The sequence below is a fragment of the Littorina saxatilis genome, linkage group LG9 (assembly GCF_037325665.1).
Source record: "Littorina saxatilis isolate snail1 linkage group LG9, US_GU_Lsax_2.0, whole genome shotgun sequence".
Lineage (NCBI taxonomy): Eukaryota > Metazoa > Mollusca > Gastropoda > Littorinimorpha > Littorinidae > Littorina > Littorina saxatilis.
The window spans coordinates 19,608,862-19,624,888 of NC_090253.1; the positions used below are offsets into that span (position 1 = coordinate 19,608,862).

The 16,027-nt window shown below is 48.4% G+C and overlaps 1 protein-coding gene across 1 annotated transcript in view; it reads right to left on the reverse strand.

Moving 5' to 3' along the window:
- Nucleotides 1–16,027, reverse strand: part of LOC138975551 (acyl-CoA dehydrogenase family member 10-like) — a 66,941-nt gene that overhangs the window by 4,424 nt on the left and 46,490 nt on the right. The window contains exons 12-17 of the mRNA XM_070348261.1: nucleotides 13,901–14,074; nucleotides 13,304–13,540; nucleotides 12,486–12,655; nucleotides 9,638–9,778; nucleotides 9,098–9,235; nucleotides 6,714–6,804 (exon numbers count right to left, since the gene is read on the reverse strand). Of these exons, the coding sequence (XP_070204362.1) occupies nucleotides 6,714–6,804; nucleotides 9,098–9,235; nucleotides 9,638–9,778; nucleotides 12,486–12,655; nucleotides 13,304–13,540; nucleotides 13,901–14,074 (951 nt within the window). The remainder of the gene's footprint in view (nucleotides 1–6,713; nucleotides 6,805–9,097; nucleotides 9,236–9,637; nucleotides 9,779–12,485; nucleotides 12,656–13,303; nucleotides 13,541–13,900; nucleotides 14,075–16,027) is intronic.

The window sequence follows — 16,027 nt, forward strand, 5'->3', positions numbered from 1 at the left end:
TTTGAGCTATGAATAGCTCAGTATTCAAGGCAGACAACCCTGCAGAGCAGCTACTGTGACAAGGGGGACTACTACATCACCCTGTCACGCTCCAGTAAAATCTATTTACTTTCATATATTTCAAATTGAACAACAAAGCTCGCTTCTCAAAATCAGGCAAAATCCACCTCTTTATTGAGCATTCATTCTTGTGAGTTTGTTTCCAATCAATGCGTTAAAAGCCCAGCTGCAACCTAACGGCAAGTTATGTTTGTCATTTAATGGAAAATTTCCTAAATAAATTATCATTTAATTAATATACTTACCCGAATCACATTAGCATTGAGTCACCTGAGATGCTTATCACTGAAAAACGCTTACCCGGCTAAAGAATTTAAAGGGAAGCAACCCCATCACCAAAACGAAAGTGAAAGTAGCTTTGGTAATGGGCCAGTACACCGGGAGTTACCTCCCATACGGGTGTATGCCACGTCACTTCCTCTAGGAACACGTGCCTATTATCATACGGCTTTAAAAAATCTTAAAACCATAAGCGGGGCAGGTGGGAGGGAATACAGTATGTGATTCGGGTAAGTATATTAATTAAATGATAATTTATTTAGGAAATTTTCCATTTAATATCATATTCTTACTCCGAATCACATTAGCAGATAACATCAACAAGGCGGTGGGCTAGAAATGAATCAAAACTCACCATCAAGTTCTGGACAGGAACTGGCCTGCTGCTATGAGCGCTGGAAGGCCTCTGGAGCCATCCTGTCGAAGAGCTGTGACGTCCCGAAGATAAAAGTTTATGAAAACATCTTCGGAACGCCAATACGCAGTTGTCAGCACCTCCTCTAGACGTCTGGAGCGCAGAACTGCCAGAGAGGATGCCCACGCCCTCGTTTCATGGGCTCGGGCCGAGTCAAGTGGCAAGGAGGGCATAACCCCCCCCCTCTTTGTGCGACTCCACTCATAAGCCTGCTTGATGAGCGAGGACACCCACCGGGCCAACGTTACCTTCGACAAATCTTTCTCGCGCCTAGTAAGGAGAGAGATAAACAACAACTTCTGAGAACTAGACCGAATCGGCTGAGTCCGGGCTAAGTACAGACGAAGTGCCCTCACAGGGCAATTGACCGAATCGGGGTCATCCGGGGCCAACGCGCTGGTCAGAGCCTTAACTCTAACCAGCGGAGAGGCCTGCCCCGGAGACTGATTCTTGGCCAGGAAATCAGGCCGGAAACGCAAAGATGCGGAACCGTCCGGCTCAAAGGAGATATCTCCAGGCTGACCCGACAGGGCGTGGACCTCGCTACCCCGTCGGGCCGTAGCCAACAAAAGGAGAAACAGCGCTTTGCGAGTGACATTGAACAGACTGGCCTCGCTTAAAGGCTCAAAATCCGCAGAACGAAGGAATTCCAGGATTAAAAACAAGTCCCACTTGGGAGCGGGCAAACGAGCTTTAGCTTCCTTAAGAGCAGCCCCTTTAATGACTGCAGCTATAACGCCCCCGACTCGAACAGAACGACCAATCTGCTTAAGAGTCGCCGAGATAGCGGAGCGCCGGACCCTCAACGAGGAGACTGAGGCGCCCTGCGAAGACATGAAAGAGAGGTGGTTAGCGACCTGAATAGAGCGCGGAGCCACCGAACTCACCCCTCTAGCTGAACACCAGGCAGTCCATGCCTTCCAGTGGGAAGCATAAACTGAAGAGGTGGACGCTCTATGCGAGCGAGCCACCAAGTCCAGAGTCAAAGACGACGCCCCAGAGCGCTTCAGCGAGTCCCGAACAACTTCCACACGTGAAGCTTCAGAAGACTGGGCTCCTCGTGTGGAATGCCTGTTCGGGGCTGCACTAGTTCCCCTCGCACGAGTGCGAGAGGAATGGGGGGCCCTTGGGCGAGCCGAAGAAGATCTGGAAACCAGACCTGCGACGGCCACAGAGGAGCGACCAGAAGAAGAAGGGCCGGCTCCTCCATCTCCGCTTTCCGGATTACTCGGCTGAGTAACGGAAAGGGAGGAAAGGCGTACGCCTCCAGACCCGTCCAGGGAAAGTCCAGAGCGTTCACTCGCCATGCCTGAGGGTCCGGGAATGGCGAGACGAACACCGGAAGCCTCTTTGAGTACCTTGTGGCAAAAAGGTCCACCAGAGGCTTTTGGACCTGGGCCCAAAGGCGAAGCAGTGCCCCGTGAGTGATCGTCCACTCCGACTGAAGCACTGTACCGGAACGACTGAGCGCATCCGCCAAAGTGTTCAGCCTCCCTGGAAGGTACCTGGCCGAGATCGTGATATGATGCTGAAAGCACCACACCAGGATCTCGCAAGCCCTCTCCGAGAGAGACGGGGACCGCGAGCCTCCCTGCTTGTTGATGTACGCCGCCACTGTCATGTTGTCTGTAAACAGACGAACATGTTTGGCGTACAGGGAGGGCAGAAACTTGGCCAGAGCTAGAGCAACTGCCTCTAGCTCCAGCAAGTTGATGTGCCACAAGGACTGCTCCGTCGTCCACAGACCGGAAGTAGTCTGAAGATCTGTATGTGCCCCCCAACCCTCCCTGGACGCATCTGTAAAGAGGTCCAGGTCGGGGAGGGGCACGACGATCGGAACACCTCTGCAGACCCACTCCGTGTCCAACCACGGAAGGGTCGCAGACTGGAACCATCCCTGCAAAGGGATGAGGGCGTCCCAGTCCACCAGAGGAGAGTCCACAAACGGCTTCAGCGCGAACTGAAGCGGACGTTTGTGGACCCGGCCCAGTGAAACCAGAAGAGCCATAGACTCCATCTGCCCCAAGATGGAGGCGAGCGAGCGGATGGAAGCCATCAGGAGAGGTAAAGTGGAGCGAAACTGGGCTTGGAGCTTGTCCACCCTTCTCTGAGAAGGCTGGACAGTCCAAGCGACCGTGTCGAAAGACATCCCCAGATAAGTGAATGTCTGTGACGGGGTCAGCTCCGACTTTACCCGGTTGATCGAGAACCCCAACGAGTTGGATTCTCGAAGAACCGTCAGGGTATCCTGCGAACAGCCGCTCTGGGACTGGTTCATGATGAGCCAGTCGTCCAGATAAGCCCGCAGACGGATACCCTGGGACCTCACCAGTGCACAGACCTGTCTCACCACCATGGTGAAAATCCATGGTGCGAGAGACAGCCCGAAAGGGAGTGCGCGAAACTGGTAGATCTGATCTCCCCACCGGAAACGAAGCCATTTCCGGTCGGCCGGATGCATAAGAATGTGAAAGTATGCGTCCGTGAGATCGATCGAGGTCACCCAGTCTCCTGGGCGGAGAGAGTCTCGGACAGAGGCTGGCGTCTCCATCTTGAATTTTATCTCCCTCAAGAAAGTATTGAGGAGAGATAAATCCAACACGGGACGCCATCCTCCTGATGCTTTGGGAACAGCGAACAGACGCCCGTAAAATCCCAGGGAGCTGTGGACCCGAACTCTCTCCACCGCGCCCTTCTGCTCCAGGGAGGCAATTTCCGACTGCAAGACGGAACGTGCTTCCTGCGAGAAGGGGGGCTTGAACCGCGGAGGCACTCGGGTAAGAGGCGCCTTTTCCTCCCGCCAGAGTAGACGGAAGCCCGATCTCACCACTCCCACAATCCATTGGCTGTCTACTACCGACATCCAACGAGAAAGTGCCCGGGAGGGGCCTCCCGCCATCACCAAGGTGGAGGGCGGGAGGGAGGTGAGATCGGGAGCGCTTCATTGGGGGTGTGGCTTACTTCCAGAGCCGCCACGCCCCCTCCCCGATGCCGTCCTCTTCTTCCCACCACGAGCGGCCGGCGGAGCCTGCCGCTTCTGAGCTGGCTTGGGGTTAGACGATGTCTGAGCCTGCTTCTGTTTAGAAGGCTGAGACTGTTTCACCCCCTTCAGAGTGTAGTCAAGGAACTGACTGTCCTTGTTTGACTGAATCTCCTTCTGTCTGGCATCCAGTGCCAGCGGACAGAAGAGAGACTCCTCTGAGACCGGGGAGACTCTCAAGGTCTCCCTAGTAGCCAGTTCCGTGAATTGGGACTGCGAGAGGAAGAGATCCCTCCTGCAGAGTACCGCTTGGGTGTACTGCAGGGAGGAAAGACGCAATTGTTCCTCATTGACCTTGGCCAATGCGGCCAAAAGCGCAGAGACATCGTCCGCATTCTGTTCTTCACTGAGAGTGAAAGGAACTAGCGAATCGGTCAATGCCCGAGACAGAGCCCGAACGAGAGTCTCCGCAATGGAGGACAGTTCGATCTGCCGACGTCCAACCTCCTCAGCAGAGAGGAGGGAAGCCTCGGAAACCGGCAAAACCGAATCACGCTTGATCGGTTTAGTCAGAAGAGGCAGCAATTCCCGGGAAACCGGAAGGGTAGCCCTAGGGAGTGCAAAAGACGCCAGCCAATTCTGGCTCTGATTGGGCATGCCAAGCTTCCTATTGGCCGTAGGCACGAAGGAAGAGGCTTGGGCAGCTGAAGCCACCCACTGCTGAGCTGATTCCGGAACTGGACCAAAAGGAAGCAGTAACGGAACAGGCACTGGCCGAATACCACTCCCCGCATGTGCTGGACGAACCAGTGAATGCGAAAGTTGGTAAGCCACTGACGGAGACTCGGCGAACCGGAAGGAAGAAACATCCTCCTGTGCCGGCCGGAAGTCCGCCATGGCAGAAGGAACGAATGATGCGGAAGAGTCCGCAGCCACCACCCCTTCAGGAAAATAACGAGACGTTACTTCCGCCGCGACGTCAAGAACAGCCTTGAGCTTCGACGGAAACACGCCCCGCGACTCCTCGCTGACCACTGATGGAGCATCAGAATAGTCACACGTGGAACCCTGACCGAAGTCACCAGTTCCGGAAGCAGAAGCATGCCCTGGCAAACCGGAAACCGGAAAAGCCTGAGCACTAACGTCATCCTGCCGCCCAAAATCCTGTGAAGGTAAAGGGTAAGCAGGACGACCATCCGCAAAAACCGGAGCTGGATGAGCTGACGTCACTCCCCCGACTGAGTGGAGTGATGCCTGCTCAAGCCTAGGCGCTTGAAAGCCGGAAGGCGCACGCTGTAATCCACTATCTGGTATCCGGAAGGAACCACCAGAAGAGGAAGAAGCGTTTCCGGCCGAAACCGGAAGTGTAGTCAACGGAACCGCAAAATGCGGAAGTGAAGACTGCACTGGTTGACTTCGCGATCCGGAAGGACCGGAAGTCAGTGAATACTCCATCCTGCCGCGACCGCCGTAGCGTGCCGGAGCGGACGGATCATCACTTCCGGCAAGTGCCGGAAATGCGGCAGTCGAAACCGACTGCCGCCGCTGTTCGAACAAGTCCGGGGCCTCGTAGGTTATCGCCGGAAATGAAAGATCAGCAAGGTATCGGTCGTGACCCGATGCGAAAGAGCTGTCCCCCGAAGGAGAACGTCCAGGCGCCTCACGAGGGCTATCGGACCAGCTCTGCTTACCAACCGACGCTGAAGAGGGAGGACGCTGCTCCAAGCCGGAAGTGGAGGACAAAGACACGGAAGCCAATGCCCGGACGTCACTGCCAGATGCCGGAAACGCCGAACTGCTGGCGACGGAACGCTGAAATTCTGCCTGCACCAAGCTGCGGATTTCTGGAACCAGTGACTTTAACAGAGAGGAAACCAACGCACCTTGTCCAGGTGCTAACAAAGAAGACGAAGTCTCCGATGTAGAGACAGGTGCAGAAGTAACAGTAGCGCTAGGCGCCGCAAAAGAAGCAGAAGTAGTAACAGCGCTAGGCGCCGAAATTGGTACAGCCAACAAAGTGTTACGCTCTTGGTCTGTAACAAGTAACGTTGCTTTGGAAGAGGAAGACTTAGCCTTAATTTTCCCCTTGGGGTCCGACTTGCCACGGCGCTTGTCTGAATCAGACATGTTGACAACAACACGTGGCAACGCGAAAAAATTTACTGAAACATAAGTCTAAACGACTGGAAAATTCAGTAAACACACGCACTAATGCGTTAACAAAATACTATAGCTAAACTTGCCCCACAAGCAGAGGCACGGAGAGCTACAAACAAAGTCACACGAGCTAGAAAACTAACTCACACAACAAAATGGCGACACGCAAGACACTGACACAAACGTCAACAACACGTGGCAAAGCCAAAAAGATTTACTGAAACGTAAGTCAAAACGACTGAAAACACAGTAAACACACACGCTTACGCGTCAACAAAATACTAAAGCTACACTTGCCCAAACAGAAAGAGGGCACGCAGAGCTACTAGCAAAGTCACACGAGTTAGCTAACTAACTCACACAACAAAATGGCGAAACACGCAAGTCACTGACACACAAGTCCGTAAAAAACGGACAACGTACAGTAACGAAACAGCGCAAACAACCAACAACAAACGGGAACGAGCTCACCAAACTGTAGGCAAGGCGAGCAGACAAGCTGGGTAACGTGGCCGGCGGGTGTCACTCAAACACACAAGGTCAGCCACAGAGCGTCAAAAAGTGAACCGTCCTCTCCGAGGTGAAAAAGACGTATGATAATAGGCACGTGTTCCTAGAGGAAGTGACGTGGCATACACCCGTATGGGAGGTAACTCCCGGTGTACTGGCCCATTACCAAAGCTACTTTCACTTTCGTTTTGGTGATGGGGTTGCTTCCCTTTAAATTCTTTAGCCGGGTAAGCGTTTTTCAGTGATAAGCATCTCAGGTGACTCAATGCTAATGTGATTCGGAGTAAGAATATGATATTAAATTAATCTTACCGGAGGTCCACCACTTATGCCCATTGATGATGTAGTGATCGCCATCATGCTGAATGGAGGCCTGAATGTTTGTGGCATCCGACGATGCAACCTGAACAGAGAACAACAATAATCGGTAAACAAACAGATTTTTGCTGTATACGTAAGTGTTAGTTAAGAGTGCCTTGGAAAATGTTGAACACATGAGCTTGTTGAAAATGAAAGTCGCTTGTTCATTTCAATGCTTGCCATTCTCTCAGGTTCCAGGAGATTGGTTCCGGATAACTCTCGTTTACTCCATTACATAATTATGTCGTATGCATTTAGAGCGCTGAACCGGCACGGTTGGCCTAGTGGTAAGGCGTCCGCCCCGTGATCGGGAGGTCGTGGGTTCGAACCCCGGCCGGGTCATACCTAAGACTTTAAAATTGGCAATCTAGTGGCTGCTCCGCCTGGCGTCTGGCATTATGGGGTTAGTGCTAGGACTGGTTGGTCCGGTGTCAGAATAATGTGACTGGGTGAGACATGAAGCCTGTGCTGCGACTTCTGTCTTGTGTGTGGCGCACGTTAAATGTCAAAGCAGCAGCACCGCCCTGATATGGCCCTTCGTGGTCGGCTGGGCGTTAAGCAAAAAAAAATAAAAAAATTAAAAAAATAAAAAATTTAGAGCGCTTACTTTCCTTCGGTTATCAAATCTCTAAACAGCGCTCTGCCTCATTTCGTTTAAGATTAAATTAATGGGAAGTTTATTTTTGTCTTCGATATGGTTTCATACGAGGTCAATCTGGTTGTCGGTCGCTTCAAAAAATGTCAGCCACACACAAACACACAAATATTATGATACACCGCAATGAGAGACAGACAGACAGGAAGACAGTCATGGACAGTCCCCGCCCTTCCTCCTCCCTTACCCTTTCCCCCCATCACAGATATAGACAGATAAATACCTACCCTCACCCAATACCCCCACTCCAAACACATACAGGCAAACCCCCTTTTCAATACCTCTACAAATTGACAAAGTCATGTCTTAAAAAGAGGGGAGTATTCAGACAGAGGTAACCCCCCGCGGGTTAGGGGGAGTCCCTTATTGGTTGGGACGAGAAAGAATTTACCCGATGCTAACCAGCATGTCGTAAGAGGCGACTAACAGGTTCTGTTTCTCCTTTTACCCTTGTTAAGTGTTTCTTGTATAGAATATAGTCAATGTTTGTAAAGATTTTAGTCAAGCAGTATGTAAGAAATGTTAAGTCCTTTGTACTGGAAACTTGCATTCTCCCAGTAAGGTCATATATTGTACTACGTTGCAAGCCCCTGGAGCAATTTTTTGATTAGTGCTTTTGTGAACAAGAAACAATTAACAAGTGGCTCTATCCCATCTCCCCCCTTTCCCCTATCCCATCTCCCCCCGTCGCGATATAACCTTGAATGGTTGAAAACGACGTTAAACACCAAATAAAGAAAGAAAGAAAGACAGAGGTAAAATTACAAAGGTTATCAACAGGAAATCTCAAACAAGTCGCGTAAGGCGAAATTACTACATTTAGTCAAGCTGTGGAACTCACAGAATGAAACTGAACGAACTGCATTTTTTCACAATGACCGTAGTCCGCCGCTTGTGCAAAACGGAGTGAAACTGACGAGCCTGTTCAGCGCGGTAGTGGTTTCGCCGCTTTTCTGTACCTCTCTTCGTTTGAACTTTCTGAGCGTGTTTTTAATCCAAACATATATCTATATGTTTTCGGAATCAGGAACCGACAAGGAATAAGATGAAATTGTTTTTAAATCGATTTCGGAAATTTGATTTTGATCATAATTTTTATATTTTTAATTTTCAGACCTTGTTTTTAATCCGAATATAACATATTTATATGTTTTTGGAATCAGAAAATGATGAAGAATAAGATGAACGTAAATTTGGATCGTTTTATAAAAAAATAATTTTAATTACAATTTTCAGATTTTTAATGACTAAAGTCAAAAATTAATTTTTAAGCCACCAAGCTGAAATGCAATACCGAAGTCCGGCCTTCGTCAAAGATTGCTTGGCCAAAATTTCAATCAATTTGATTGAAAAATGAGGGTGTGACAGTGCCGCCTCAACTTTTACAAAAAGCCGGATATGACGTCATCAAAGACATTTATCGAAAAAATGGAAAAAACGTCCGGGGATATCATACCCAGGAACTCTCATGTCAAATTTCATAAAGATCGGTCCAGTAGTTTACTCTCAATCGCTCTACACACACACACGCACACACACACACACACAGACACACATACACCACGACCCTCGTCTCGATTCCCCCTCTATGTTAAAACATTTAGTCAAAACTTGACTAAATGTAAAAAGCAGGTCTTAAAAAGGGGGAGGTCTTAAAACAGGGGTTCGACTGTATACTCACTGCAGGTTCAGTCATGCCAAAACAGGATCGAATCTGTCCCTCCAGCAGAGGTGTCAGCCACTGGTCTTTCTGCTGCTGTGTGCCGTACTTCACCAGCACCTCCATGTTCCCTGTGTCAGGGGCGCTGCAGTTGAACACCTGTAACAACAGTTTTATATTGGTGCTGTGAATGCGATGTCCCTTATTGTTTTGTGCAATTATTTCACAAAAACACCTGTCGTGTCAAAGGCTAAGGTTTAATCTGAAGGCAACACCTGTCAAAGGCTAGGGTCTAAGATGACATCAACACCTGTCCTGTCAAAGGTTTAATCTGAAGGCAACACCTGTCAAAAGCTAGGGTCTAGGATGACATCAACACCTGTCCTGTCAAAGGCTAAGGTCTAGGATGACAACACCTGTCCTGTCAAAGGCTAAGGTCTAGTCTGACATCAACGCCTGTCCTGCCAAAAGGCTAAGTTACCATGAGGTGTTAGATTAATAAAAAAAAAATGAAAAGAAAAAAAACAACAAAGAAAGAAAGAGAAACAGGTGAGGGATTACCTCAGGTGCATGCAGCGATCGGCCCATCTGCTCACAGATGAAAGCGTACTCTACATTGGTGAGTCCGGCGCCAAACTTGACCTCTGGGTCGGTCTCAATGGGAAGAAACAGGTTCCACAGCTTCTCTTTCTTTGCCAGTGCCTGAAAGCAGCAGGAGCAAATAAACAGAATGATGGTACAGTATCAGGTACAGTGGAACCCACACCCATCCCCTTTTAAGTCCCCCCCCAAATTAAGACTCCTCCCCTTTTAAGCCCCCCCCCCTCCCCCAATTAAGACTCCTTGTCACGATTTAGTGACATGGATCGAGAAAGTGTCACTCTGTGGGGTGCCTTCCTCGAATTGCGACAGAAAGCGCCTGTTTTCTGTCAACGGCTGGGGTTTTTAGCTGACAGAGCATAGCAAACACGGGTATTTCGTGTTGCACGGATTTCACGTGGGTGATTTCTGCTGTCAGGGCAAAACTGGCGATAGCTGAACTTGGAACGTGACAAGGTGAGTCACGTGATTTTGTCAAGGTTGTCTGTGTGAGACATGTTAACTGGACACTCGAAACTCAGCAGCGAGAGAGAACAGTCGGTGTCTTATTTTCCTACAAGTTTGATGGTCTTCAACGCGTTGACTGCTGCACTGTATTTCAACGTGCTGTTCTGCTTGCACAGTAGGGCTTAAAAGGAATTTCAACTAGAGACCACTTTCTCTTTGTTTACATGCGGGCTGACAGTCGGGGCGTCAAAGTTTCTTCGCTGTGCGGGAAAGGTTTTTCACCGCATAAGGATTCAGCGCAAGAGGGAGGATGGCTGTATTCCCGTTGACGAACGGGTGTCATTCAAAAGGAAGCGGATTCGCTTAAAAGAGAGAGCTACCTACATTAGGCTGTTGAGGCAATAAATCATTATCTAACGCTGTTGACGAGTCTGTGTTTGTGGAATGAAATACTCTCTGTTGTTCTTTCCAGGTAGCGCATAATTTGCTCTTTGTGACGCTAAAATACTAATCTGTATATGGTTTTTGCAGATATGGAGAGAAGGAAGGAAAATAGCTGATTTGTTGTTGTAAAAGTTCGTTTGTGCAGGTAGACTACGGGAGGACCTTCAGCGACTGAGTGAGGCGCCTGATGTCTCCACTGTTCCCTGCTTCGTTGCCACGCTAGCCGGCACTACATTCAACGGAGCAGTTGTGGAGACAACAGACTAATTACGGGCCGCCCACTCAGTGGCAAAAAGCTAAGTTGCACCATGTCTTTTGCACCCTTCTTACCACCAAGTCATCTGTTATATTTATGATTATACTCGAGTGGTGACGACGTGGGGTGTGTGACACCTGCATGAACTAGCACTTTAAGGCAGATCAGTAACTTTTCCTAACTATACACGGGATCAGCGTGTTATTATTATTTTCTGTACTTTAACTGGCATTTTTGTCAGTGACCACTTGTTTTATGTTTTGAACATAAAAAGAACATCTTTTGGAGTGAAGTCTCGAGGGAGGTGGCGTGATATTACATAAACAGGCGTCTGGAACTTATACTTTTGTTGATTCTATTTATTTGTATGACTGCGAGAGTGGATCGTGGTGTGGTTAGTTAGTTAGTAGTAACTAACAGTTCATAATCACCTTATTGTGATAATGAAACGTGACACTCCTCCCCTTTTAAGTCACCCAAAAATTAAGACTCCTCCCCTTTTAAGTCACCCAAAAAATAAGACTCCTCCCCTTTTAAGTCACCCAAAAAATAAGACTCCTCCCCTTTTAAGTCACCCAAAAATTAAGACTCCTCCCCTTTTAAGTCACCCAAAAAATAAGACTCCTCCCCTTTTAAGTCCCCCCAAAAATTAAGACTCCTCCCCTTTTAAGTCCCCCCCCAAAATTAAGACTCCTCCTCTTTCAAGTCCTTGCTTTTACATCTTTTCTGTTAATAACCTCTAAAAATTTACCTCCATTCTAAGACTCCCCCCTTTTTAGGACATGTTTTTCCCCGATTTGTGGGTCTTAGAAGGGGTTTCAACAGTAATACACTAAGGTGCAAGAGAGAGAGAGAGAGAGAGAGAGAGAGAGAGAGAGAGAGAGAGAGAGAGAGAGAGAGAGAGAGAGAGAGAGAGAGAGAGAGAGAGAGAGAGAGAGAGAGAGAGAGAGAGAGAGAGAGAGAGAGAGAGAGAGAGAGAGAGAGAGAGAGAGAGAGAGAGAGAGAGAGAGAGAGAGAGAGAGAGAGAGAGAGAGGAGGTATTACACGCCGGTTCAACCGAAGATAAATTAAGAATAAATTCCTCTTGTGCAGCGGGTTGCATGAAGACGTCTTCAAAGAGAAACTATGCCATCACAAGGAAGACTAAGAGTAATTCAGTGTATCATTCATTAGTTCACTGCTCTTTTAAAACTGTCATCCCTTTTCAGAGCATTGGGATGATGAAGGACTGGTGAAAAGCAAAGAGAGAGAGGGAGAGAGAGAGAGAGAGAGAGAGAGAGAGAGAGAGAGAGAGAGAGAGAGAGAGAGAGAGAGAGAGAGAGAGAGAGAGAGAGAGAGAGAGAGAGAGAGAGAGGAGAGGAGAGAGAGAGAAAGAGGGAGAGAGAGAGAGAGAGAGAGAGAGAGAGAGAGAGAGAGAGGGAGAGGAGGTATTACACGCCGGTTCAACCGAAGATAAATTAAGAATAAATTCCTCTTGTGCAGCGGGTTGCATGGGTGGAGGGAGGGAGGGAGAGAGAGAGACAGAGAGAGAGAGAGAGAGAGAGAGAGAGAAGAGAGAGAGAGAGAGAGAGAGAGAGAGAGAGAGAGAGAGAGAGAGAGAGAGAGAGAGACCCAGCCAGCCAGCCAGCCAGACAGACAGACAGAAAAAAACCTCTATCAAACCTTGAGTTCCTCTACTCGTGGATGCACAGCATAGCGGTTTTCAGTGTCCAGACATTTCTGCAGTAGCTCAGCCTCCATCGGCAGGACGTGCTGCTCGATGAACTCCCTCACACGTCTGTGAAGGTCTTGCACTCGCGGTGCCAGTCCTTCCACGCTCACCGCCATCTGACCTGCAGATATGATCAATCAATAAACAAAATTTGGCAGGAAAATGTCATTTCGTTTGCATTGTAATAAATGTACATAAAAACATGGATGGACAAACACACGCACACCAGACACGCACACCAGACACACACACCAGACACACACACCAGACACACACACCATGCAGAGGCGCACACTGGAACCAGGAAATTCACCAGTTATCAGAAACAGTTTTTCTTCTTCTTCTTCTTCGTTCATCGGCTCAAACTCCCACGTTCACTCATGTTTTAGCACGAGTGGATTTTTACGTGTATGACTGTTTTTACCCCGCCATTCAGGGAGCATTCGCCGATTTCGGGGGAAGCATGCTGGGTATTTTCGTGTTTCTATAACCCACCAAACTCTGACATGGATTACAGGATCTGTTCCGTGCGCACTTGGCCTTGTGCTTGCGTATACACACGAAGGGGGATAAGGCACTAGCAGGTCTGCACATAAGTTGACCTGGGAGATCGGAAAAATCTCCACCCTGAACCCACCAGATGACAGTGGCCGGGATTTGAACTCACGACCTTCCAATTAGGAGGCCGATGTCTTACCACTACGCCACTGCGCCCGTCAGAAACTGTTTGAATGCTTCAATTAGGCACCACTGTACAGCACACACTTACCAGCAGAATGAGAATGAGCCTCAGTAGAGAGTGGTCTGGACATGTGACTCAGCACAGTTTGGGACGACCCAGCCCGAGTGGAGTAGCTCCGCTGCTGTGTTGAGGTTGCAGAACTTGCAGAGCCAGCACCAGCCGTCGTGGGAGGGATGTTGCTCTCTGACGCTATCTTCCAGCCCAGGTCAGCCATGCCTACTGTCAAAGCGCCGGCAAACTGACCATTGGATGAGCTTCCCTGACCTGCAGTGGACGATACTATGGTAAGAGGTTGTCTGTTTCACTGTTGGTCTGGATGGATTGTCTAACACTGGAAGGGGGAGAGGGGTGGGGGTGGAGGTAATTTGCTGACAGAGTATAAGGCAAGGTGTAGCTATATCACATGTCTATGCCAAAATGCTACAAAGAAATAGTATCTTGGTGTAAATGACAAACATAAATTATGTGGAAGCTTACAAAACTAGGCCAGCCATCATGTCAGTTAGTCCTTCTTTCGGTATTTGAGTCAGCAGCAAAAAAGCAAGGGGCAGGGAAGTACTTCATTCTTAAAAGACAAATTTGATGGACAAGAAAAGACAACAAAATCTGTTAGGGAAATCTCACCTGACATGGCTCGCTTGTAGACGCCTTGCATGATGGCTGCCATGCGGAAAATGACGAAGGCCACATAGAAATCCCAGTTGTCGATGGGAGGAATGTTCATCTTGCGGCAGTAGAGCTCCACAAACTGCTTCACCTCTGGAATGCCGAACTCTTTGCAGTCTGAGTCTGCCAGCCCTGCAGTCAGAATTAAAATTAAAAATCTTGTCTCTCTTCCTGCAAAATACTGGACCTTAAAACTTCAAGCATTAATGTCACTAGAACAAATTCAAAATCTCATGATGCTAACAATCAGTGTTTTTTAAATCAAATGTTATTATGCAGCTATGATTGACAGCTTATCAAACCATCCAGTTACCCTGGTGTGAGGACAGGACTGTTCTTTCTTTCTTTCTTTATTTGGTGTTTAACGTCGTTTTCAACCACGAAGGTTATATCGCGACGGGGGAAGGGGGGAGATGGGATAGAGCCACTTGTCAATTGTTTCTTGTTCACAAGGGTGTTCGGACTGGGTGGCCGAGTGGTACCGCACTTGCGCTCGGAAGCGAGAGGTTGCGAGTTCGACCCTGGGTCAGGGCGTTAGCAATTTTCTCCCCCCTTTCCTAACCTAGGTGGTGGGTTCAAGTGCTAGTCTTTCGGATGAGACGAAAAACCGAGGTCCCTTCGTGTACACTACATTGGGGTGTGCATGTTAAAGATCCCACGATTGACAAAAGGGTCTTTCCTGGCAAAATTGTATACTATAGGCATAGATAAAAATGTCCACCAAAATACCCGTGTGACTTGGAATAATAGGCCGTGAAAAGTAGGATATGCGCCGAAATGGCTGCGATCTGCTGGCCGATGTGAATGCGTGATGTATTGTGTAAAAAAATTCCATCTCACATGGCATAAATAAATCCCTGCGCCTTGAATATGTGCGCGATATAAATTGCATAAAATTAAAAATTTAAAAAAATAAAATAAAAAAATAAAAAAATAAAAAAAATTAAAAAAATAAATCCCTGCGCTTAGAACTGTACCCACGGAATACGCGCGATATAAGCCTCATATTGATTGATTGATTGACAAAAGCACTAATCAAAAATTTGCTCCAGGGGCTTGCAACGTAGTACAATATATTACCTTACTGGGAGAATGCAAGTTTCCAGTACAAAGGACTTAACATTTCTTACATACTGCTTGACTAAAATCTTTACAAAAATTGACTATATTCTATACAAGAAACACTTAACAAGGGTAAAAGGAGAAACAGAATCCGTTAGTCGCCTCTTACGACATGCTGGGGAGCATCGGGCAAATTCTTTCTCGTCCCAACCAATATGGGACTCCCCCTAACCCGCGGGGGGTGCAGCTATGATTGACAGCTTATCAAAACATACAGTTACCCTGGTGTAAGGACAGGACTGTTAGAGGAGGGCATGAAGAGAGAGAAGCTAGGGGAAGGGGTTGGGGTATACAATACACTTGTACCTGCCCTGGCGATCACCTCTTAATAATTTGTTTGTTTGTTTGTTTGCTTAACGCCCAGCCGACCACGAAGTGCCATATCAGGGCGGTGCTGCTTTGACATATAACAGAAGTCGCAGCACAGGCTTCATGTCTCACCCAGTCACATTATTCTGACACCGGACCAACCAGTCCTAGCACTAACCCCATAATGCCAGACGCCAGGCGGAGCAGCCACTAGATTGCCAATTTTAAAGTCTTAGGTATGACCCGGCCGGGGTTCGAACCCACGACCTCCCGATCACGGGGCGAACGCCTTACCACTAGGCCAACCGTGCCGGTCCTCTTAATAATGACCACCTGTCTTTTACGATCACCCCAAAGGATCCCAAAGAATTTTTTATTCTGCATAACTCACCTTTCCACAGCGACCTGTCTATAACGACCTCTTTCAGTCGGTCCCTTGTGTGGTCATTATATGGACAGGTTTAACCGTGTCATTACTATCTCCTGGGAAGAGAGGGTACTCCACGGGCAGGTTACAGTAAGCCAGGCAACAGGTAGCCAGTCGGTCAGTGGGGGAGGGGGGGGGAGGGGAATGAGGGTGCACAATATTATCAAACAATCCCCCAATTCTCTTCTCCTATTCTGTGGAGAGGCAGAACAAGATGCAGCCCATAT